This window comes from Pipistrellus kuhlii, unplaced genomic scaffold (assembly GCF_014108245.1).
Source record: "Pipistrellus kuhlii isolate mPipKuh1 unplaced genomic scaffold, mPipKuh1.p scaffold_m20_p_8, whole genome shotgun sequence".
Taxonomy (NCBI): domain Eukaryota; kingdom Metazoa; phylum Chordata; class Mammalia; order Chiroptera; family Vespertilionidae; genus Pipistrellus; species Pipistrellus kuhlii.
This window is the reverse complement of record NW_023425584.1, coordinates 30,065,852-30,089,802: the sequence shown is the minus strand read 5'-3', so window position 1 is coordinate 30,089,802 and position 23,951 is coordinate 30,065,852. Positions and strand designations below refer to the sequence as shown.

General features: G+C 42.3%; 1 protein-coding gene and 1 long non-coding RNA gene across 7 annotated transcripts in view; both read right to left on the bottom strand.

Annotated features, from left to right (window-relative positions):
- Nucleotides 1-23,951, bottom strand: part of SKP1 (S-phase kinase associated protein 1) — a 34,117-nt gene that overhangs the window by 6,665 nt on the left and 3,501 nt on the right. Inside the window, exons 2-6 of one of the 6 annotated variants that reach the window (XM_045576574.1) lie at nt 23,323-23,327; nt 17,953-17,957; nt 15,428-15,435; nt 5,561-5,657; nt 1,873-1,946 (exon numbers count right to left, since the gene is read on the bottom strand). In XM_045576574.1, coding sequence (XP_045432530.1) covers nt 1,873-1,946; nt 5,561-5,657 — 171 coding nt within the window. In that variant the 5' untranslated portion in view covers nt 15,428-15,435; nt 17,953-17,957; nt 23,323-23,327. Of the gene's footprint in view, nt 1-1,872; nt 1,947-5,560; nt 5,658-6,167; nt 6,187-8,093; nt 8,113-8,468; nt 8,487-9,041; nt 9,264-15,427; nt 15,436-17,952; nt 17,958-23,322; nt 23,328-23,951 lie in introns of those variants that run through there. The other 5 variants (XM_045576572.1, XM_036425390.2, XM_036425393.1 and 2 more) reach the window with 5 other exon arrangements.
- Nucleotides 469-1,866, bottom strand: LOC118711898. Its single transcript, XR_004985861.1, has 2 exons — nt 1,724-1,866; nt 469-733 (listed from the first exon to the last, which is right to left on the bottom strand). It is a non-coding gene; the product is annotated as an uncharacterized LOC118711898 (long non-coding RNA).

Genomic DNA, 23,951 nt, shown 5'->3' with positions numbered 1-23,951 from the left:
TGGCTCAGTGGATAGAGCATCAACCTGTGGACTGACAGGTTCTCAGGTTCAATTGCTGGTCAGGGCACATGCCTGGTTTGTGAGCTCGATCCCCAGTGTGGTGTGTGCAAGAGGCAGCCTATCAGTTATTCTCTGATAATTAATGTTTCTGTCTCTTTCCCTCTCCTGTCCTCCCTAAAATTAATAAAAGGTTTTTTGTTTTGTTTTTTAAAGAGTAATCAGTATTTGTTAATATAGGCATTAAAAAAACTCTTGAAAGGGTATAAAAGAAATTAACATTTATTACTACTTATGGTTTCTGGTTAGATGAGAGACAAGAGATTTTTATCATTTTTAGGTTTTGGATCATGTGATTATTCAGTATACTTAAGGTTTAAATAATCTTATTTAAATATATTTTTCTCTAGCCATTTTCCTCTAAGTCTAGCAAGTGTTTCCCCCAATGTGGAAACTGGTTGCTGTTTTTTCAGATAAGAATTCAATTTAAATAGCTGGTTCTGTTAAGGAGCCATGTGACCTGAAACACTAAAACCCTATTTAATGTGGAGAGCCATTTATGCTTAGACACAAGGTAAGTTGATCAACTAAGATAACAAAAGCACATCTCTTGTTCTCAAGTTCCCTTTGAGGCACCCATTCAGTGGACAAACAACACAAGAATTTTCCTTTTTGCTAATCACATATAGTTATATTTAAGTAACTTAAATGTGTTAATAAAAAGACTAGAAAATGTCTTTTGTGTGAAGTGTATCATTGGGCATGTGGAGGTATTATTGATATGAGAAAATGCTAAGTAACTGATTTACTATCTGAAAAGGGATTTACTATCGGGGAAAGGGAGGGAGGAAGAGACTGAACATAAACTGTGCACCTATGGATGAGGACAATGGGGGATGGGGAGGGGGCGGAGGGTGGGGTGGGAACCTGGTGGAGGGGGGAAGAAATGAGGAACCTTTGTATTAATATGAACAATAAAGATTGATTTTTAAATAAATAAATAAATAAATAAATAAATAAATAAATAAATAAAATGCCAAGAGCAAAAGACAAAGAGAGACTATTAAAAGCAGCAAGAGAAAAGCAGGCAGTTACCTATAAAGGAGCACCCATACAATTGTCAGCTGATTTCTCAACAGAAACCATGCAGGCCAGATGGGAATGGCAAGAAATATTCAAGATGATGAATAGCAAGAACCTACAGCCAAAAATACTCTACTCAGCAAAGCTATCACTCAGAATCGAAGGCCAGATAAAGAGCTTCACAAATAAAAAAATAAAAAAAAGCTAAAGGAGTTGATCACTGCCAAACCAGAATTATATGAATTGCTGAAGGGCGTTTTTTAGGAAGAGGAAGATAAAGATAAAAATTATGAACAACAAATACGTAACTATCAACAAGTGAAACTAAAAACCAAGGGAATTAAAAAATCTGACGAACAATATTAACTGGTGAATATAATAGAATCAGAGGTATGGAAGGGGAGTGGACTGATGATTCTCGAGGAAAAGGGGAGTGGGGTGTGGGAAGAGACTGAACAAAAACTACACCTATGGCTGAGGACAATGGGGGTGAGGAAAGTGAAGATGGTGTGATGGAAACCTGGTGGAGGGGAGCAATGGAGGGGGAAAAAAGAAAGAACATTTGTAATAATCTGAACAATAAAGATTTATTTTTTTAAAAAAATAAAAAATAAAAAATAAAAAATAAATAAAAAGACTAGACAAGGGCCAGGTTAAATAAACTACAACAAATAATCATACTACAAAGAGTTCTAGATTTTTTAAAAGGAAGCTATCTCTTTATCAATATAGAAAGATCACCAGGATACTGTTAAGAAAAATCACATAGAAGTATATAGTTTGCTAATTTACCTTTTTTAATATTGCTGCATTAACATTTGGTAGAGGAACTGGGTCATCATCGCCTTCATCATCCATTCCCAAATCTAACAAAACCAAAAGAGATTTGCCATTATTTCCTAACTTCATTATAACATTTATACAAAACTAGGCTATTTCTCAAACAAGTGACTAACATGACATGTCTGAAAGAGTATAAAAAGTAGTTTATTAATAGTTCTTTCACCGAAACCGGTTTGGCTCAGTGATAGAGCATTGGTCTGCTGAAGGGTCCCGGGTTCGATTCTGGTCAGGGGCACGTACATTGATTGCAGGCACATCCCAGTGGGGGGTGTGCAGGAGGCAGCTGGTCGATGTTTCTAGCGCGCGCGCACGTGCGCGCTCTCTCTCTCTCTCTCTCTCTCTCTCTCTCTCTCTCTCTCGCTCTCTCTCTCTCTCTCTCTCTCTCTCTCCCCCCCCCTTCCTCTCTGTCAAAAAATCAATAAAATAAAATAATTTTTTAAAAAATTAAAAAAATAGATATTAAAAAAGAAAAAATAGTTCTTTTAACAGCATTTAAAACTGCTGGTTCCTAATAAAAAGTCCATGGACCAAAAAACAAAAAAAAAAAGTCCATGAACCACCCAAAATTATATAAAGTTGTGAGTGGACAAATATAACAAAATTATATCAAAAGAGTTCTTAAATAGGAAGAAAATTATTTAATAAGTGTGATTGAAAAGGCTGGGCAACCGTTTAGAAAAAAACACAAACTAAATTTTTATCCTCATTCTCTATACTAAATTCTCTAGATCAGTGGTTCTCAACCTTTTTAATGCCAAGACTCTTTAATACAGTCTTCATGTTGTAGTGACCCGCAACCATAAAATTATTTTCGTTGCTACTTCATAACTGTCATTTTGCTAGTTATGAATCCTAATGTAAAAATCTGTGTTTTCCGATGGTCTGAGGCAACCCTGCTAGTGAACCACAGGCTGCAGAGGTGCGTGGCTCAGTTGGTTTAGCATTGTTCCATACATCAAGAAGTTGCTGGTTGCCTCAGATGCCAGAGCATATCCCCAGTAGGGGGCATGCAGAAGGCAGCCAATACATGTCTCTCTCATTGATATTTCTCTCTCCTCCTTCCTTTCTAAAATCAATAAAAACATATTTTTAAATAAAAATAATATCCCAATTTGGATCAAGCCACTTACCTCTTTCCTGAACTAGTATAAAATATTTTTAACCGGAAGAGAAAAAAGTTTTACTATGTGAAATACTTGTGTTTGAGGAATTAACATTTAGAGAAAACATAATACAAAGACCATCTTTTAGATCCAAATGTTATCTGGAAGAAGGCTTAAGTCACATTAAAAATAAGGGCCTTAGCCCTGGCTGGTTTGGCTCAGAGGCTAGAGCGTCAGCTTGCTGACTGAATGATCCCAGGCTCAATTCCTGTCAAGAGCATATGCCCGGGCCGGTTGCAAGCTCAATCCCCAATAGGAGGTTTGCAGAAGGCAGCCAATCAATGATTCTCTCTCATTACTGATATTTCTCTTTCTCCCTCTCTGAAATCAATAAAAATATACAAATAAAATAAAATAAAATAAAAATAAGAGCCTTAGCTTTGGCTGGTGTGGCTCAGTTGGTTGGAGTGTTATACTGAGCACGAAAGGATCATAGGTTCAATTCTCGAACAGGGTATATTCTCAGGTTTCAGGTTCAATCTCAGGACAGGTAGCATAGGGGAGGAAAACAAATGTTTCTCTCACACATCTCTCTCTCTCCTCTCACACATCATTGTCTCTATCTCTCTCCATCTCTCAAATCAATAAAAATCTATCCTCTGGTAAATACTAATAAAAAAATAAAAATGGTTGCAAAGGATTACTTCTCTAACATTTAAACCAGTGGTTCTAAACCTTTAATACAGTTTCTCATGTTGTGGTGACCCCCGCAACCATAAAGTTATTTTTGTTGCTATTTCATAACTGTAATTTTGCTACTGTTAATGAATCGTAATGTAAATATCTGTTTTCCGATGGTCTTAGGCTCTACAGCAGTGGCTCTCAACCTATGGGTTTCGACCCACAGGTTGAGAACCACTAGCAGGGTCGCCTGTTACATGATTGGTGTCAATGACCAAAAAGAATGTGTTTAGCTTTTATCAGCCAACAGAAGTCATACACTGAGAAAACAGAAGACACACCCTCTGCAATTCAGCTTCCGCCTCTACCACACCTATTATCTGCTGTTAGAAGTCATCTAACTTATTAACTGTAAAACCCTAAGTGATCAGTCAACAGTATATAAATCCAACAATCACTGTTCACCTCAAAATGCCTCCCTCTTACCCTGGCTTCCACATATACCACTTCACTGATTCTCCACTCCCGACTTCTACATTCCTGCCCCAATTCCATTTACTGCCACAGATACTTCCATTCCTCTCAAGCCCATTCTTCAGCTCTACCAACTACAGTATCACAATCTCATCCCACTCCAAAAAATCCAACTAAAAAAACCTTAATTTTACTTTTCTCTAACACATCCTCTCTACTACAGAATAATCTTCCAAAACATTCTAATTCTACTAGATTTGAAATATCACCTAAGACTACCCACTGCAGTTTCTCCACAAGCCTGAAGAATAGCATCAGCCAAGATGTTCCCACAGCACCATTTGGCACACAGTTTTATTTTAATTTTTAATTTTTTTTTACTTTTTGGAAAACCTTTATTTTTATTTATTTTTTTAATATATTTTATTTATTTCCCCCCCTTCCTCCCCCCCTTGAGTTTTATGTCCATTGGTTGTACTTATATGCATGTTGGCACACAGTTTTATTAATGCACTAATTATATATACCATGTGGCAGTTTGACTTTTTTGGCGTCTGTCTCCCTTCCTGGTTTAAAAATCCTTCAAGCGCAAAAACTATTTTTCTTACCTTCTTTTTCACCAGAATATAGCTAGTGCTTGGACATAACTCACTCAATTATTGGTAAGCAACAGATCTTCCCTATATAAAAGCATCTGACATTGAAAAATTAAGAGTCTAATTTCTGAAGAACACTCTCATTACCGGTAAATTTCCTCCTCCCCACTAATTCTAGAGACTGATTTGTATGTCCTCATTTTATATTAATGTCCACCAGCCCACTGGTAATACTAAGAAGAGTATCCACATTAAGTAAAAAATTTCAAAAATGTTTCAGAACCGGTTTTTCTGTCTTCTTTGTTGTGCTGCACATATACTTTGAGAGGAAGTAGTTTCCTCTGGAATAACAAAGTAGTTTCAGAGGAATAACAAACTAGACAAAAGGGAAAACTTGGTTAAAAAAAATAAACACACATCTACTCGGTTTACAATCTACTCAGTTTACTTCTGTTGAAACCAGGTGCTCTATTTAGCAACCTTATAGAAAGGATCTCTTTTCCAAAGGCTTTCATTTTTGTCATTAGAAATTGTGAATCTAAATTTACTCTTGGTCTTATATATTTAATGGGGGGGGGGGGGTCTCTCATTAATTCAGACAATGCAAAAGGGATGACCTGTATAAAAAAAAATGTAGTTAATACTTTAAATTCAAAAAAAGGCAAACTTCACCCCTTCGTATTCTTGAGAACTTTGACAGATTACTTGTATAAATTCGATGTTCACAGGTTATCTCAAACTACTTATTTCCCCCCCTTGACCCAGGCTTTTAAAATAACTTACCTTCTAACATAGTCTTGATAGTCACAGATTGTTTGGCAATTTCAACATCAACTTCAAATATCTCTCCATCAGAACTCTGCAATTTAATTGAAGGCATCTAAAAAAAAAGGGGGGGGGGGGAAGCATTATACTGAATTTGAAATATAAGAGATTATTTCCATAAACTACCGATTTTTTAAAAGTAAAATCAAGATTTCTGTTGTTTTTTTTTTCGGGTGGGATGAGATGTGCCTGTTAGAAGCTCTCCATAACTATAAAATCCTAAAAACCTGTAGTATATAGCCCTGTAAAACACTGTGATTATTCACGGGCTAACATACAAGTGTTTCTATAAAATTCTTTCAAAGTGTAATTCCTAGAAACAGAAGCTCTTAAGGTCCTCCCTACTGAACTCATTGCTGGTTTAAATTTAGAGTTACATTCCATACTTTTGAGGCAAAATACTTCTAAAATGGAACTTACATTTTTGTCTGCCTTTTTGCTTTTACTTAATACTGGCTATTGTATTTGAAGTTAACTGTTAAAATTAACTCCTGCAAACCCGAGGGCAATTCAAAATAAACAAAGCTACCAAATAAGATAGTAATTTTTCTCTAGTGAAACTTACCAGTGAAAAATAAGTTCAAATCCAAAGTAGATCATGACATACTTAGTATTTATGTTTGGATCAATGCAAGATCATATAACAGAATAAAGAGCTAAGGATAAACAGATGTCAATCTAATTCCCCATGCCCAATAAGAAACCAATTGCACAGCGTCCTTTTTATCTTACATTACTGACTGTCCAGGTGTCCAAGTTTGAGATCTTCTGCCAAAATCCTCATAGTAATAACTTACTACTCATTTCAAAAATGTATTTATTAACTAAGATTGAGTCATTAGGAAAAAGATACCTCTTACATAAAGTTAAGCAATTAACTTCAAAGGACTTGAATTCTGGCAAAAAAAAAATTGTTTAAAATTAAAAATTCTAATGCTGAAACTGGTTTGGCTCAGTGGATAGAGCGTCGGCCTGCGGACTGAAAGGTGCCAGGTTCGATTCCGGTCAAGGGCATGTACCTGGGTTGCGGACACATCCCCAGTAGGGGGTGTGCAAGAGGCAGCTGGTGGATGTTTCTCTCTCATCGACGTTTCTAGCTCTCTATCCCTCCCTCTTCCTCTTTGTAAAAAAATCAATAAAATATATATTTTTTTTAAAAATTAAAAATTCTAAGTCAGCAGTTTGTGGGGTTTTTTGTTTGTTTGTTTGTTTTGTTTTTTACCATCTTCACCTTCTTGGGCAGAAAAGGATTGGGGGTGGGGGTAGAGAAAGGGGAGAAATACCTGCCCATAAAGATTAATACCTCTTCAAATTTCAACTACAGATTTTATGATCCATTCTGTTTGTTTTATTTTGTTTTGTTAATCCTCACCAGAGGATATTTTTCCATTGATTTTTAGAGAGAATAGAGGGGGAGAGACCAAGAGAGGAAAACACTGATGTGAGACACACATCCATTGGTAGCCTCCCACACGGGGATGAGCCTGGAACCAGAATAGCACTTGGGACCCTTTAAGTTCATGGGCCAACACTATCCACTGAGCAAACTAGCTGGGGCTCAAGTATAAGTTTTAAAGGCTTCTGAGAATCTTAAGCCTGTGATGTCACTATTAACCTGAAAGTGGATAATTTGGCATTTAAAACATTCATTCATTTTAGGTTTAAAGACTTTAAGTCCCATTAAATCAGTTAAAATGTTGATCAGCTTTTCCCAGACAATTATCTCCATCCCCCAATCAGACAAGCTATTAGGGGAAGGAAGCAAAGGTATGTTTTAAAACCAGGCATTCTATATCCTCTCACTGACTCAAGATTGTAAAAAATTTAATTTCACTTTTCAGTTTACAAATAGGTCTGCTTCTCCATGTTGCCTATACTTGCTATAATGCAGAGGGCCCAGGGCATAGGACCTGCCCTGTGACAAGGCAAAAAGAAATATTTTAACGTAAGCCCAATTTTTAATTAGAAAATATTCTGTTCTTTTTATGTTCTATAGTACTGGAATAAACATTACAGAATCACAAGTCTGGCAATGCAGTTGATAAAATTATTTTTAAGCAAGACTATCATTCCACTTTTCTTCAAATAACTCTCAAATAAACAACAAGATTTGCTTAGTCATAGTCAAATTCATATATTAGGTTACTCTTAAGGGAGTTGAGGTCTTATTAAATAGCAGTGAGTTAATCAGCTAATCTGTAATTCGATGCACATTGTAACCCTAAACTAATATTTAAAGAGAACTTTCTTTAGTGTTATACAACTGGAATTTGGTGCAAAAATCTTAAAGAATGGATGAAATTTTGATTTGACATGCTTTCAAGACCATTCCCTTCATTTATTTAGGCTCCTGTAGCTGGAAATTAAATCACTTCCATGACTAGCACAATATGAATTCTATCAACATCATAAAGAGAAAAACAAACTGTGGCTAGCATGATGTGAATTCTATCATCATCATAAAGAGAGGGGGAAAACTTTTAAGTGACACCTCTTTTCAGAGGGCAGAGTGGAGGTCTGCATTGCTCCAGGACACAGATACATTCTATTGTGACGTTCTGACCAAAAAAATAAAAAATAAAAAATAATCGTGACCCAAAAACCCAAACCCGAAGTCTCCATTAAAAAATGATCCAAAGCAAAAACAAAACAAACAAAAATCCAAAGCAAAAAACAAAACAAAAAGCGAACCCAATCAGGTCCATTTTTTAAAAGCCAGACACACCTTCAGTGTTAGAGTTCCTAAAAGTCACGCCCTGTTAACTACGGCACCTATTACAGCCGTTGTTCCACCAACTCTAGGCAGTGGCAAAATAACAGAATATTCCAGAGGAACAGGCAGCTATCTGCAAAGACTGGGCCCCACCTCAGCTGGCGGAGAACCGGTTACTAGCGACGCCAGAGACCGGGGAGAGAAAGATGAGGGCCGGAATCCAGCGCTCCCGGAGCGCCGCCTCGCTCCCTCTCACCCCAAAACAACACGGACCCACGCCCACAACAACGCAGCCCTCCCCAACGACCCCGCAGCCTCCCCGCCCGGGGTCTCCGAGGCCGCAGACTCCACACCCGGGAGGCGCCGGCCGCAGCTGGGCCTGGCAGCCGAGCTCGGCGCCTGCTAACGCTGGCCCCGAGCAGGAAAGGCCCAATTCCGGGCTCGGCTCGCCCCTTCTCCCGCCCGCCCCCCGCCCGGACGCCCAAGGGGCGTCGTGACGACGCACTCCGGAGAGAGGCCTCGCCGAGTGGAGGGGCAGAGCGGGAGCCCGGAGGCCGCCGGCGCCTCCCGGGGAACAGGGTCTGAGGCCGGGTGCACCGGGCCTGAGGGCGGACCAGGCCCCGGTGCCTCCCGCCTCCGGCGAGCCGAAGCCGCAGCGGCGCGGCCCGCACCAGCTCGCAACCCGCGGCGCCACCGCCCCTTCCAGCGCCGTCGGCGGCTACTCACGGTGCTCGGTCTCCAGGAGAGAGCGGGCCGGAGGCTGACGAGAGCGGAGCAGCGTCAGCAGAAGCAGACGAAAAAGGTGGAGAACAAGGCCTCTTACAGCAACAGTGCGGCTCGGCGTCGGTCTTTATATGAGCGGCAGGCGAGGTCCCCAGGGCCCGTGACGTCACAGAGCGGCAGGGCTGGCCACCGAGTTCGCCTGACGGCGGGTGGAAAACGGCGGGGTGGCCTCGGGACGCCGGAGGGGCGGGGCCGGGCGCAAAGACGAAGGGCGCGACAGGGAGGACCTTGGTTCTTATTCCCACCCTCGAAAGCGGGATTCGTTCGTCTCCGAGGCAACGGGGAACTGGCCGGGGTACTCTGCGACCTGCAAGGGTCTTTCAGGCAGGGGCTGCCCCGGGTCGAATCGGTGACCCGGGTCCTGAGAAGCCTGGAAGCTGCTAGTGTCTGGGAGGGACTGCGGCCCCCCGTTTCCAGACCGGAAAGCTGGGGCCCCGAGAAAGAAGGCGGAGGGGGCTCTGCAGTTACCGCTGAGAGTCTGCTCAGGGCCTCAGTGCCCTCCCCTCAACCTAACATGAGTTAGCTCACGGTACATAATAACTCTTGAGGTGAAATAGCATTACCCATTTTCTCCTTTAAATGTGAGGGAACAGCTGAAACCGGTTTGGCTCAGTCGATAGAGCGTTGGCCTGCACACTGAAGGGTCCCAGGTTGGATTCCGGTCAAGAGCATGTACCTTGGTTGCGGGCACATCCCCAGTGTGGGGGGGTGTGGAGGCTGCTGATCAATGTTTCTCATCGATGTTTCTGACTATCCCTCTCCCTTCCTCTCTTTAACAAATCAATAAAATATGTGTTTTTTAAAAATGTGAGGGAACAGGTTCTGAACAGCTCAGTGGCAAAGCTGGGATGTGAACTTTATTCCCCAGTTTGGTGCTCCTTATCCTTTTACTTCCATTGATTTCTGAAGAGACTTCTGGGCCCAAGATAACCACTATTTTAAGAAAACCCCAGGTCTAGCCGAAACCGGTTTGGCTCAATGGATAGAGCGTCGGTCTGGGGACTGAAAGGTCCCAGGTTCGATTCCGGTCAAGGGCATGTACATTGGTTGCGGGCACATCCCCGGTAGGGGGTGTGCAAGAGGCAGCTGGTCGATGTTTCTCTCTCATCGACGTTTCTAGCTCTCTATCTATCTCCCTTCCTCTCTGTAAAAAATCAAGAAAATATATTTTAAAAAAAGAAAAAGAAAAGAAAGAAAACCCCAGGTCTAGAGAAGAGGCCACCCTCTGGCAATGGATATCCATTCATTCAGTAAAGAATGTTGAGCTCCTGTGTATGCCCCAGGCTCAGGGCTGGGGATTCGAAATGAACCAGCTGGTCTGCCAGCCAAGGTCCAGCCTGGACGGAACACTTCACTGGGTGCTGCTCCCTGAAGTCTGTGATGAGTCCATAGGATGAAGCCAACCCTAAAGAGAAAGGACTTGTCTGAAAATCCCCTCTCCTCCCCGTCCAGTCAGGGACGTTACCTGGCTCTACCCTGCTCGGCTTCGGGAACATTGCCACCCTTCCTAGGAGACTCTGGCGCCAGGCTCACCTAACCAGCAGGCACATGATGTGTTCCTGACGCCAGGGAGACAAAAGACTCTTCCACACGGGGCCCGCCAAAGAAATCAGAGGCCTACAGTTCTGATGGGACGGATTGGGGCAGGGAGGCCCAGCAGCTTCTTGAGTTACCGGGTCTTTGTCTCCAAGCAGTGGTATCCAGTATCTGCCAGGTGCCACAGCTGATGAAGGAAGATGAAAGGACCTACAGCTCTTACTTTTTTCCATCACACAGCTCTGCGCTCAACAACTGAGCTTCAGGTCTGCGAGGCAAGGCCCACTGGACCCCCTTTGCCCTGTTTGCCCCTGGCATACAAAGTGGCACCTTGTAAACACAGTTGAGTATCCTAAGCAGGACTGAGCAGGGCCATGTCACACATCTAGCCAAAGTACCCAGCACAAGGCCTGGTATAAAGCAAGTGTATGGTTTTCTTTGTTTTGTTTTGTTTTTTAAATATATTTTTATTGGTTTCAGAGAGGAAGGGAGAGGGAGAGATAGAAACATCAATGATGAGAGAGAATCATCCATCAGCTGCCTCCTGCCCACCCCGCTCCTGCACCCAACCCAAGCATGTGCCCTTGACCAGAATCAAACCTGGGACCTTTGTCAAACTGGCTAAAGCAGAAGCTGTATCTTTTTTCCAAATTTGTCTGAGGACCCCCAGTATTAGAATCACCGAGAGATGCTTGTTTTTAGATTCTAAGAAAATTATTTATTTTGCCTTAGTGTTGTGTTATAAATACCAAGAACACTGAAACGCAGCAATTACCATTTAATAGTGTTTCCTTTCTCACAGAAGTGTGTAAATTAAAAAGTAATTCCACAAATTCCACTGAAATAAGTAAAATAACAATATATAGTGATATATAAATATAAAGCAAATATAAAGTGTCCCCTCAAAATATATACACACTTGAACAGCTAATAACTCACTTAATTTTCACTTCTTTTCAGGTTTAACTGATTTGAAATAATGGGTGAAGCTAGACTGAGCTTTGAACAAAGAAAATTTATCCTAACATGCCTCTAGACTTTTTTTTTATGGGAATACATAAAAGATAAAGTTTCTGGTACAAAACCAAGTAACAGTCAATGAATTGAGGACACACAAATACCAAACAAAATAATTCTTTTTTTTATTTTTATTGATTTTTTACAGAGAGGAAGGGAGAGATATAGAGAGCTAGAAACGTCGATGAGAGAGTAACATCGACCAGCTGCCTCTTGCACACCCCCTACCGGGGATGTGCCCGCAATCAATGTATATGCCCTGGGTCAGAATCAAACCAGGGACCCTTCAGCCCCCAGACCGACGCTCTACCACTGAGTCAAACCAGTTTCGGCCAAACAAAATAATTCTTGATGTTTGTGATTCCATTTCTTCAAGTTATCAGCAGTGCCTGGACCAGAACGGTCATCAGTTTGAAAACAGACATAGATAAAAACAATTATTCACTTCTGTAGATTCTTTTAAATTTTGAAAATGAACTGTATGTTAATAAACACTGACTTTATAATCATTCAAAGTCTGTATACATATTTTGGGACATCCTGTGTGTATTTTGCATGCTACTAACTCTTTATTTTTTATGAATAAAGGAACTTTTTCAAAGCAAAAAAAAAAAAAAAAAAAAAAAGCTTGCTTTTTAACAGTCAGACCTCATTTATTCATGCATACTATTATATGCATACCCCGTGTTTCCCCGGAAAACAAGACATTCTCCAAAAATAACACCTAGCGCATGGAAAGATAAGACATCCCCTGAAAATAAGACCTAGCACAACTTTGGGAGAAAAAATTAATAAAAGACACTGTCTTATTTTCGGAGAAACAGGGTAGATTATTTCAGGAAAAATACAAAAGAAATTGTTTGCCTCAGGGGAGGGGAACTAGGTGACTAGGGGGCAGGAATTGGAGTGATTTTTCACTTTATACCCTTTTCTACCTTTTGAGTTTAAATCCATATGAATATATTACATATATCAAAATTTTTTCAAAAAATAAATTGGCGAGGAACTGTGAAGAGCGTGATGAGGAGCGGGAGCCGCTGCTATGGGAGCCGGGCGACAGGGCATGGGGGGGGGGCGGGTTTTGCCCCTGAGCCCGAGACCACTGACTGCAGGCTGCTTCCCGGGCTGTGCCGACCCAGCAACAGGCTGAAGCCCTGCAGGAGGCCACGGAGAACAAAGGGGCGCTGAGGGCCAGCCTGCTGAGCTTCCAGGACGAGGAGGAAGGAACTGAAGTTTTCAATGTGAAGAAGTCGAGTTATAGCAAAAAGATAGTAAAATTACTTAAAGAATACAAAGAAGATCTTGAAAAATCGAAGATTAAGACAGAACTCAACTTATCAGCCAACATTGCAACATAAATGCGTTTAAAAAAAAGACAGAATGTTGGAGCGGCAGCAGCCAGTCCCAGAGCTGCCAGGCCAAGGGCAGTGGCAGCCGGGCGGGGAGCAGACAGACCTGGAGCAGCAGCAGCCAGGCTTGGAGCAACAGCAGCCAGGCCCTGAACAGCCAGGCCCGGAGCAGCCAGGTCGGGAACAGCCAGGCCCGAAGCGGCGGCAGCCGGGCCGGAGCAACAGCGGCCAGGCCCGGAGCAGCCAGGCCCAAAACAGCTCACTTTCGCCTGCCCATGCCCCAGGGCTGCCTCTCAGACATGGCTGGAAACTTTTGGGGGAACTTGAGGGTCTGCTGAATCAAGTGATGAAGTCTTAGATCTGGATGTGTTGAGTTGTTGTAGCACTGGGGTGTTGATCTGTGAGTGCCTTGTGTGGGGTCTGGATGAGGTTGGTTGATCTATATTTGGTAGTGTCTTTTGTGTGAAGTGTATCCTTGGGCATGTGGAGGTATTATTGATTTGAGAAAATGCTAAGTAATTGATTTACTACCTAAAAAATTTAAAGTTCTGAAAGTTTAAGGTCTCTTGCCAAAAAGAGGTTTTAAAGCTAACACCTTAATTTTAATGGAGAAAGGAGAGGACAAGCCCTTCCCATTCAGAACAGGTAATCCAATTCCAGCCAGCAGCTATCTTTAAACAATGTGTTCATTTACATTTGAATGGCTATACCTTTTGATAGCCCAAGGGCAAGTTTACATGTAAACAAGTTTGCTTCTCAGTTCCCAGGGCAGAAAAAACAAGGTTTAAAATTATTAGATTTTAAAATTTATTCTTAAAAATATAAAAGTTTACTAATTAAAAAAAAACCTCAAGGAAATTAAAAAACCTGATGAACAATATTAACTGTTGATTATAATAGAATCAGAGATACGGGAGGGGAGTGGACTGACAATTCTCGGAGAAAAGGGGAGTGGTGGGTGTGGAAAGAGACTGAACATAAACTGTGCACCTATGGATGAGGACAATGGGGGGTGGGGATAGGGCAGAGGGTGGGTGGGAACCTGGTGGAGAGGTTAAAAATGAGGAATTTTGTAATAATATGAATAAAGATTGATTAAAAAAATAAAATAAAATAAATTGGCTTCAGGTCAAGAAACAATGCAAATTCCTGAGTCAACTCTTTTTTATTTTTATTTTATTTTTAAAAAATAAATTTTATTGATTTTTTTACAGAGAGGAAGGGAGTGGGATAGAAAGCTACAATAGAAACATCGATGAGAGAGAAACCAAGGTACATGCCCTTGACCGGAATCGAACCTGGGACCTTTCAGTCCGCAGACCTACGCTTTATTCACTGAGCCAAACCGGTTTTGGCAAGTCAACTCTTTTTTTTAAAAAAAAATATTTTTTATTGATTTTTTTACAGAGAGGAAGGGAGAGGAACAGAAAGTTAGAAATATTGATCAGCTGCTTCCTGCACACCTCATACTGGGGATGTGCCCGCAATCAAGGTACATGCCCTTGACTAAAATCGAACCTGGGACCCCTCAGTCCGCAGGCAGGACGACGCTCTATTCACTGAGCCAAACTGGTTAGGGCCCTGGGTCAACTCTTGACCTAATGAATCAATTCCCCAAGTCGCAGATTTTTCTGCCTTTTAAACAAGTCTCCACGTGACTGTTAAGCATAGGATAAGTTGGGCAAGCTCTGAAGTAGCACTCAGTAATGAAGCACTGCTGAGAAGGGACCAGGATGTCTGTCAAAGGTGATTGGTTTAGCTCCATACTTTTTAATGAACCCTACCCTCTTTCAAACCCTCCACTCAGGAGGGACAATTGCTGGCCTGTGGAGTACAGGCTAGGGATCACACATCTCCACTCATTAACTATACAATCTCCAGCCTACGTCTGAAAGGACTGGCCTCCAACATCCCATGGTGTGTGGGGATGGAGGGGTTCAGCCCTGAGAAGGCTGAGGCGTCATTCTTCCTTCAACCACTCCACACACTACATAATGAAAACCCCTTGGAAATAAAACCAAAGAAAAAGGACTTTTCCTGTGTCACACAACCACTGCAGAGCTAAGCTTCTGCCACCACAGCCCATATATGGAATTTTAGCCTCATCCCTCAAATGCCAGAAATGTTTTCTGACTTAAAACTATTCCCTGCATAATACCTCGAGGGAAGGTAAAGACCTTGGATTCAGGTAGTCCTGGTTTTTTATGGTGAAATTTCCAGAGATGGTCTCCCTTTGTCAATAGTTTCATTCCTTCAAGGACCAGCCTTCTCAGGGCATCTAAAATGGGACAAAATTCAGTTCTCATTCCCTTCATCTGGCACAGACTTGATTCTAGACTCTGCATGTGTGTTCCAGCCCGTAGGACGGCGTGTCAACTAAGGAATACCATTCTCATGGTCAGAGATCTCCTGGCTGCACTCTGCTACTGTGTCACCTGCCCTAGTCTTGCTCTCCTGTTAGAATGGTAAGCACAGCAACTGTTAGGTGATCTTGGACAAGTGTGAGAACCCTTAACACGACCCGCGTGATTAGGGCCCACTCAGGGTCTGGTTTCTGGAGGAGGCCACACACTAAAATGAAGAGACTAGAAAAGAGTTAATTTGGGACAAATGGGGGGCCAGGCGGGAGTCAACCTCTAGTGGGAAGACTCTCTAGGCTCTGGCCTTGCTACCCCTTTTATTGAGGCTGCTATGGGATACACCCATTACCCTTAAGCAGCTTTGGGAAACACCCATAGCCTTTAGGCAGGTAATAAGCGGATTATCATATCAGTAAGGATTTACATGATTACAAAATGGGGAAGTTGCCTCAGTTACTATTGTCTCAATTAGATAGGGTGTGGTTGGCTCTGACCTTTCAGAGCTTCAAGGTTGACCAGTCTCTTTCTATTAGTGAGACAATGATTGGTTTCCGGCAGACAATTTAGTTCTCCCCCCTGAGCCTCACCTTCCTCTGCTGAGCCTCTCCTTCCTCCTTTTTTGCCAAACTCTAAGCCTTCCACCTAGGTAGGTGGACCTGAGAGCATTTCAGGCTCGTGCCTGATGTGACCAGGAGTATTAAAATATGTCCTAATGCCGAAATCGATTTGGCTCAGTAGATAGAGCATCGGCCTGGGGACTGAAAGGTCCCGGGTTCGATTCCGGTCGAGGGCATGTACCTTGGTTTCGGGCACATCCCCAGTAGGGGATGTGCAAGAGGCAGCTGATCAATGATTCTCTCTCATTAATGTTTCTAACTCTCTATCCCTCTCTCTTCCTCTCTGTAAAAAAAAAATCAATAAAATATATTTTAAAAAATATGTTCTGAGGCCCTAAAACAGCATGAAAGTTGCTCAAAGAAGGGGTAGGTGACCACAAAGGAGCTTCTGGAGATGTAATAAAGGGAGCCCAAAAGCAGATGAACTCCAAGCCAGAGACCATGACACCATGCAGACACTGTGAGCACAGTAGAGACCAAGGATGGCAGCTCACAACCTAGTAGGGGCAAGGTCTGCCTGGTTCTGAGCAGTAGAGGAAGATGTATGATGACTAAGGTCCAGACAACCTCCAGCTCCCTCACCTCCCAAAACATATCATGACCTTATAAGCTCTGCAGAATGTAGCTGTGATCTTGAATAGCAGAAGAGTGACAGAACCCTCAACCTGACTGAATGTACCCCTGAAATGGCTGAGTGATCATGAATTCGCCAGGAAGCGATCAGATTACATTTCTGCTATCAAATGACAATAGGTACTAGAGAAGGTAATTAAGAAAATAAGTTGTCGTTTTGGCACACCTTAGTTTTTTTTAAAAATTGTTTTTATTTATTTTTAATTCTTTTTTAGTTGTTGTTAATCCTCACCTAAGGATATTTCTTCCATTGATTTTTAGGGAGATTGGAAGAGAGAGGGAGCGACAGAGAGAAACATCTATGTGAGAGAAACACATCGATTGGTTGCCTCCAGCACATGCCCCCACTAGGGCCTGAGCCCGGGAGGAGCCTGCAACCCACGTACATACTCTTGAATGGAATCAAACCAGGGACCCTTTGGTCTGCAGGCCAACACTCTATCCACTGAGTCAATTCAGCTAGGGCTATTTTTTAAATTCTTTATTGTTTAAAGTGTTACATATGTCCCTCTTCCCCCTCTCCCATTGTGTTTGTTTTAGAGAGAGTAAGGGAGAGAGGGAAATATTGATATGTTGTTCCACTTATGCATTCATTGGTTGATTCTTGTCTTGATGGGGAATGTAAGATATTTAGATACAATCTAACTTGCCCTTCTAATTGACTCAGGAGGGGCTGTGGAAGCCCACCACAAAAGCCTGGTAGTTAGGAAACAGACAGAAAACAAAAAACCCAAAGCATAGAAAGGGAAAAGCTTCCTCCATATTCACTCACTCAAGGATTTGGAGAACTGACCCCTGAGTCACTGTACTGGTACATCTGGAAATAAATGGGTTTATCCTGGATCTCGGAGTACTCCCTGTATATTTCGGTCACCTGGTAAATTCTGTAACAGTATGTGCCCTGGTGCCCTGACCAGTGATCAAACCCTCAATCTTGGCATATCGGGACAATGCTCTAATCAACTGAGCTATACAACCAGACCCACATCTGAGTTTTCTGACTTTAAAATTCCATACAGCTATAGGTGGACAAGAATCATGCAGACCTGCTGCTTATTTGCTGCTCATGTCTTATATGATCTAAGTGGCATATGTGACTTTCCCTCCCTAGCCTCAGTCTCTTTGTCTGTAGAATGGGACATATAGCAGTACCTACCCATAGTATTTTTGTGAAAATTAATCTTTTAATCATTAGAATGGCTAAATTTAAGACAGTGACAATACCATGTGTGGACAAGGATGTGGAGCCACTAGAGCTTTCACACATTGCTGGTGGAGTGCAAATTAATATGCTTCAAAAAATGGACAGTATCTACCTACCCCGTTTCCCCGAAAATAAGACAGTGTCTTATATTAATTTTTGCTCACAAAGATGCGTTAGGTCTTATTTTCAGGGGATGTCTTATTTTTCCATGAAGAAGAATACGGTACACATTTATTGTTAAATGAAAATAAAGGAAATTTGTCAAAACTAGTTTGGCTCAGTGGATAGAGCATCAGCCTGCGGACTGAAAGGTCCCAGGTTCGATTCTGGTCAAGGGCATGTACCTTGGTTGCAGGCACATCCCCAGTAGGGAGTGTGCAAGAGGCAGCTGATCGATGATTCTCTCTCATTAATGTTTCTAACTCTCTATCCCTCTCTCTTCCTCTCTGTAAAATTTCAATAAAATATATTTTTTTAAAAAGAAGATAAAGGAAATTTATTACCTATATACGGTACAGTAGTATGGTAGAGGTCAACACAAACCAGACAAACTATGAATCCTACAGTATCAAGAATTTACTCATTTATTCAATGACAAGCATGTCATCATCTTCTGGAACATCATCATAACAATCCAATTCCTGAATTTCCTGCTGAATTTCTTGTGACTCCATTTCTTTCAGAATCAGTGGACCAAATCTCTCATGTTTAGCCTTCGGGGGGGCCTTATTTTTTGGGGGGATGCCTTATATTTCACTCAGAAGGAAATATGTAAGTAGGTCTTATTTTCAGAGGATGGCTTATTTTCAAGGAAACACAGTATGCATATACTCAATAGCTCAGTAATTTTAATTCTGGACAAATATCTGACAGAAATAAGTCCTTTGTCTACCAAAATATATGCTTAAGAATATTCACTGCAACTTTATTCATGAAAATAAAAATCCTAGAAATAACAGACCCATCAACTGTAAGATGAAAAAATAAACTTCAGTATATTAATACAATACCAAACAGCAATGAAAAAAAAAAACTATTGAAATAAATCCATCATGGATTCATTTCACAGAAATAATATTGAGCAAAAGAAGCTAGACACAAGATAACTGATTGTATGAGTCCAAAAGAAGCTAGACACAAGATAACTGATTGTATGAGTCCACTGAAATGAAGACCAAAACCAGGCCCAAACTAATCTAGGTTAGAGATGATGAAATAATAGTTACCTTTGGCAGAGAGGCAGGTATTGATGAGGGAAGTTTCTGGGACGCTATAAACTATCTTGATCCAGGTGGTAGTTTCATGGGCCTATGTATATATAAAAATTCACCCAGCGATAATCACATTATGTACTGCACGTAAGTCATAACACAGATTTCAAAGGGAGGATGTGAAAATCTGACAGTGTATGTTATGTGCTTAGCATGATGCTGGTGTCAGTTCCTGAAGGAACTTTGAGGCCCTGGAGTCTCTCCTTCACATGGCTTCCCAACAGTTCACAGCCAAGGCTCATGGAAGATGTTGGGAGGGAAAGTGGGGGTTGTTGCACAGGCCCAGAGAGGACTTACCTGCCCATCATTGCCCAGGAGTTCAACTGAGGCCTTGGACAAAGCTGCACAAGGAACACTCATCAGCTTCTTCGCTTCTATCTCAGTCAGCCAGTGCAGTGCCTCCCCTGGTGGGTTACGGGCACATCCTTGTGAAGCTATGGAAGGAACCTCTAGACAGAAGTGACATCCACACCTACTAGTAAATGGTAAAGGAGAAAACTTTTAAGCCCATATCTATCTGTATATATCACCATCAGAGAACTGTGGGCCCCAGCTGGACTGGAAGGTTGTCAGAGTGAGACCTGCTCATGAGGCTGAAATGGATTATGTAACCTGCGCCAGACCACACAGTAGGGAATTGAACCTAGGTCTGACTCACCATAGATGAGTCAAAGCTTCCCACAGAGCATGGGCTAGCCTCTGTTCCACTCCCTCCTCCAGAAGGAGTCTATGGGGATACATGGGTGCCCACTGTGGTCTGAGAGTGGTCATGCTGACCACTCTCAAAAATAGGGTCAGGGTTGGGGATGCACGCAGTCCTGTCTTGACCAGTCCCCAAGTACTAGTGCTGATTGGCTCCAGCCAGCAGATGGTGCTAGAGGGTCAGATGGCTATCCAAAGAGAGCATCATCACTAAACCTACCCCCTCACTGAGATGCCTCCAGAAGCTGTTCTCTCTCCTCTCCAGGTCCCAGACTCCTGTCCAGATCCCTGGGATGGCCATCAGAGACTGGGAGCCAGGCCAGCTTGATCATACACCCACAGTGTGACCCTGGAAATAGCCTCCAACCCTATGGGCTAGTGTCCCTCTGTGAAATCAAGTTCACAGCAAATCCTAGCTGCAGGTATTGGGTAGGCTCAGTCAAGTGCGGGGTAGTGCAGTGCATCAAGATGTCATTTATAGATGACAAAACCATGACAGACATGACCTACCATCTCCTGCTATGTCCTCCCATCTGTCTGATTCTATGGGGTTCCAGAGGACCCCAGCACCAACGCAGCATTTGGAACCAGCACACTGGGGCAAAGACCATCAGAGAGGACAATCTGTCTGAAAAGACTGCAGCCCAGCCCAGCTGGCTACCCATGGAGCCCCAGGCCAGACCCTGAGATGCTGAGCATTCCTGTGCCAGACGCAGGAGACATCTGTGAGATTAAGGCGAGTGCGACTTTAACATGTCCTATACACCAAGTGCCAGGGTGTGAATGCTGAATGCCCAGTCAGGAAGACCTGCCTGCCAAGGGGCCACTGAGTGGCAAAGATTCCCCAAGGAGAATCTCTGAGTCCAGCCCAGCCAATGGCCCACTAACTGGCTCAGAAAGCTACCAGTTTGGTCTGTGCCAGTCAGTCAATAAATATTTGCCTCGTATCCTCTCTGCTCAAGTCCTAGGCAGTGGTAAACAAAACAGAAAAAGGACTTCTGCCTTCAGGGAGTTTGCCTTCTAGAGGGGTAGATAGAATAAGCCTAAATTAAAGAATGTTAGGTAGATAAGTACTGTCAAGAGTTGATCTAGAAAATAAAGGTGGAAGGGCGGGGACAAAATAGTTAAGCAGAAACTTGCAGAGAAGGCACCAGTCATGGGAAGAGGTGGGATAAGTATTCAAGTGGAGCAATTGCAAAGGCTCTAAGAATGAGCTTGAGGCCCAGCCAGTGTAACTCAGTGGTTGAGCATTGACCTATGAACCAGCAGGTCACGGTTTGATTCCTAATCAGGGCACATGCCCAGGTTTTTAACTCCATCGCCAGTGGGGCTGATCAATGATTCTCATCACTGGTTTCTACTTCTCTCTCCCTCTCTGGAAACAAAAAAAATATATTTTAAAAAAGGATAAGCTTGGTATGTCCTAGGAACAACAAGGCCAGCATCATTAGAACAGAATGAATGGGGGAGAGTGAAGAGACATATGTGATCTTGTAGTCAGTTAGACCCTTGATGAAGTGTACAAAACCTAACCACTAGCCCTTACCCTGCCCCCTAAGTACTACTGCCATGCTGAAGCAGTTCTGAACCTACTGCAAAATACCAAAACAAATTAAATCACTGAGTTTCCTTTCAGCACAGGAAGCATACTAAGCCTCGTTTCTTTTCTGAGGAAACACCAAATGGCGGGTGATGCTGGTAATGTGGGAGGGCCCGGTGCTTCAGTGCAGGATTTGGCAGTGGTATCGAGGGCCAAAATCACACCCAGGCTGAGGTTGCAGAGCTCGAGGAGGCAAAGTCAAGGACCTGAAGATAAAGTTCTTGGAGATCTCTTTCCCCTGTCCATCAAGGCACCTGAGATGATTGACATTTCTTGCCGGCAACCCTCAAAAATGAGGTTTTGAAGGTATGCCTGTGTAAAAGCAGGCGTGCTGGGCAGAGCATCTGGTTCAAAGCATTTATCACTATTGGGAACTACAATGGACATGTTGGTCTGGGTGTGAAGTACTCAAAGGAAATAGCCACTACCATCTGTAGGGCCATCATACCGGCCAAGCTCTCTATTGTCCCTGTGTGGCCAGGCTACTGTGGGAACAACATTGACAAGCCACACGCTGTCCCTTGCAGCGTCACTGCCACTGTGGCTCTGTGCTGGTGTGCCTCATCCCTGCCCCCAGGGCACTGGCATTGTCTCAGCCCATGTCCAAATGGACTGCTACACCTTGGCCAGGGGCTGCACGGACACCCTGAGCAACTTCACCAAGGCCACCTTTGGTGCCACCTCTAAGACCTCAACTATCTCACCCCTGACCTCTAGAAAGAGACTGTGTTCATAAAGTCTCCCTTTCAAGAATTCACTAGAAATCATCTTGTGAAAACACAAACCACAGTTACTGTGCAGAGAGAGGATCCAGGCTCTAGCTGTGGCCACGTGTATATAATTTTATACAAGAAAAATAAAGTGGACTAAGCCTGTTATGCTAAGCCTTGAAGTAGAAGCACTCATTGGCTGCTGGCATTTCCAAGAGATTTAATTATACTTTCTACTTTTGTCTTAAGTATCTGCTGAACAAGTACTCTTCCTTTAACTTCCCTTTCTATCACAATTCTGGTCTTTGACTTCCACCAATGGGCACTGGACTTGTAGCTGCAGCCTGCCACTGCACTCAATCACCTCTAACATCAGTAAGAACAACTGATTTGTCTATTAAAGCCTAAATGGACTTTCCTAATAACAGTACTCTGGTTGACTGAAGCTATCTCAAGAGAAATTTCCAGAGTCCAAGTAGCAAAATGAGCCACAAGAAGTGGTTTGTTACATTAGTAGCATTCTAGGTGAAGAAACAGATCAACTACTTATTCTAAACCTGTTTCGGATACAAACTCCATTCAATTAAACTTCAGCCATGACAATCTGTGGTTTGTCTTAAAGAAACATGGTCTTATTGAGCATTTAATCACTAGCTATAATTATCTTTTTTTTTTTTTTAACCTCCTTGGAAAGACATTCTAGTCCAAATAAGACAGAAAATATAAATTTGGGGTTTGCTGCCCAGTTCACTTGTTAAGTTGCATGTCCAGCCTGTAAAAAATGTATACATTATAAATATCCATAATCCACTTTTTCCTTCCCTCAATTTTATACAACAGCTAATAAATGAACACTGTGACCTATTTATAGGATAGCACTAGGACTGCAAGTCAACATCCCATTTTTGTCTACATGGCAGTCAGTACCTGTGCAATTAAACAAATATATATAATAAAGAGCAGAAATAAAATGTACTTAGCCCTAAAATATAAGGCTTAAAAATTATAATTGCAACAAATAGAGAGATCATTAGGCATGCCCAAGATAATACATCTACAACATTATAAGGCTATCCTAATAAAGAGGCAATATGCAAATTGACCGTCACTCTAACAAATAAGATGGCCACCCCCATGTGGACACATGATGGCTGCCACAAGATGCCCTGCAGGGAGGGCAGTTGGGGGGCAACCAGGCAAGCAGGGGAGGACAGTTAGTGGGAACCAGGCCTGCAGGGGACAACAGTTAGGCGTTGATCAGGCTGGTAGGCAGGTGAGTGGTTGGGAGCTAGCAGTCCTGGATTGTGAGAGGGATGTCTGACTGCCCTCCCCTGCAGGCCTGCAGTCAGACATCCCCCAAGGGGTCCCAGATTGGAGAGGGTGCAGGGCCTCTAGTTCAATAGAATAAATGTATTAACTGAAGGAAAAGAAACTCCTAAGATTTGAAAAGATTAAGGCTTTAATGAAAATAACTCATGGGAACAGATTCCACCTAAAAATAAACACGCCTATTACTAAATTTTAAGGTCCAATTCTAGGACCACACTATAGTAGAAATTAAGGGACTGCTTACTGCATACAGGACAGGTAAAAGTCACTATTGAAACAAAGTAAAAGTCACATGGTCTATCTTATTTACCAAAATCCACAACCATCATCATCTACCTCAAAAACCCATTTTCTTAAATGTGTAGTTGGGAAACTGAGTTCTTAAATCTACATGTAAATTAAAATCAATTGGGAAACTGAAAAAATACATATACCTGAGCACTCCTCCTCCAAATTAAATCAGAACCTCTGCAACAAGGATGAAAACCACAGAAATACCATTGTTTTCCTACAAAGTTAAGACTA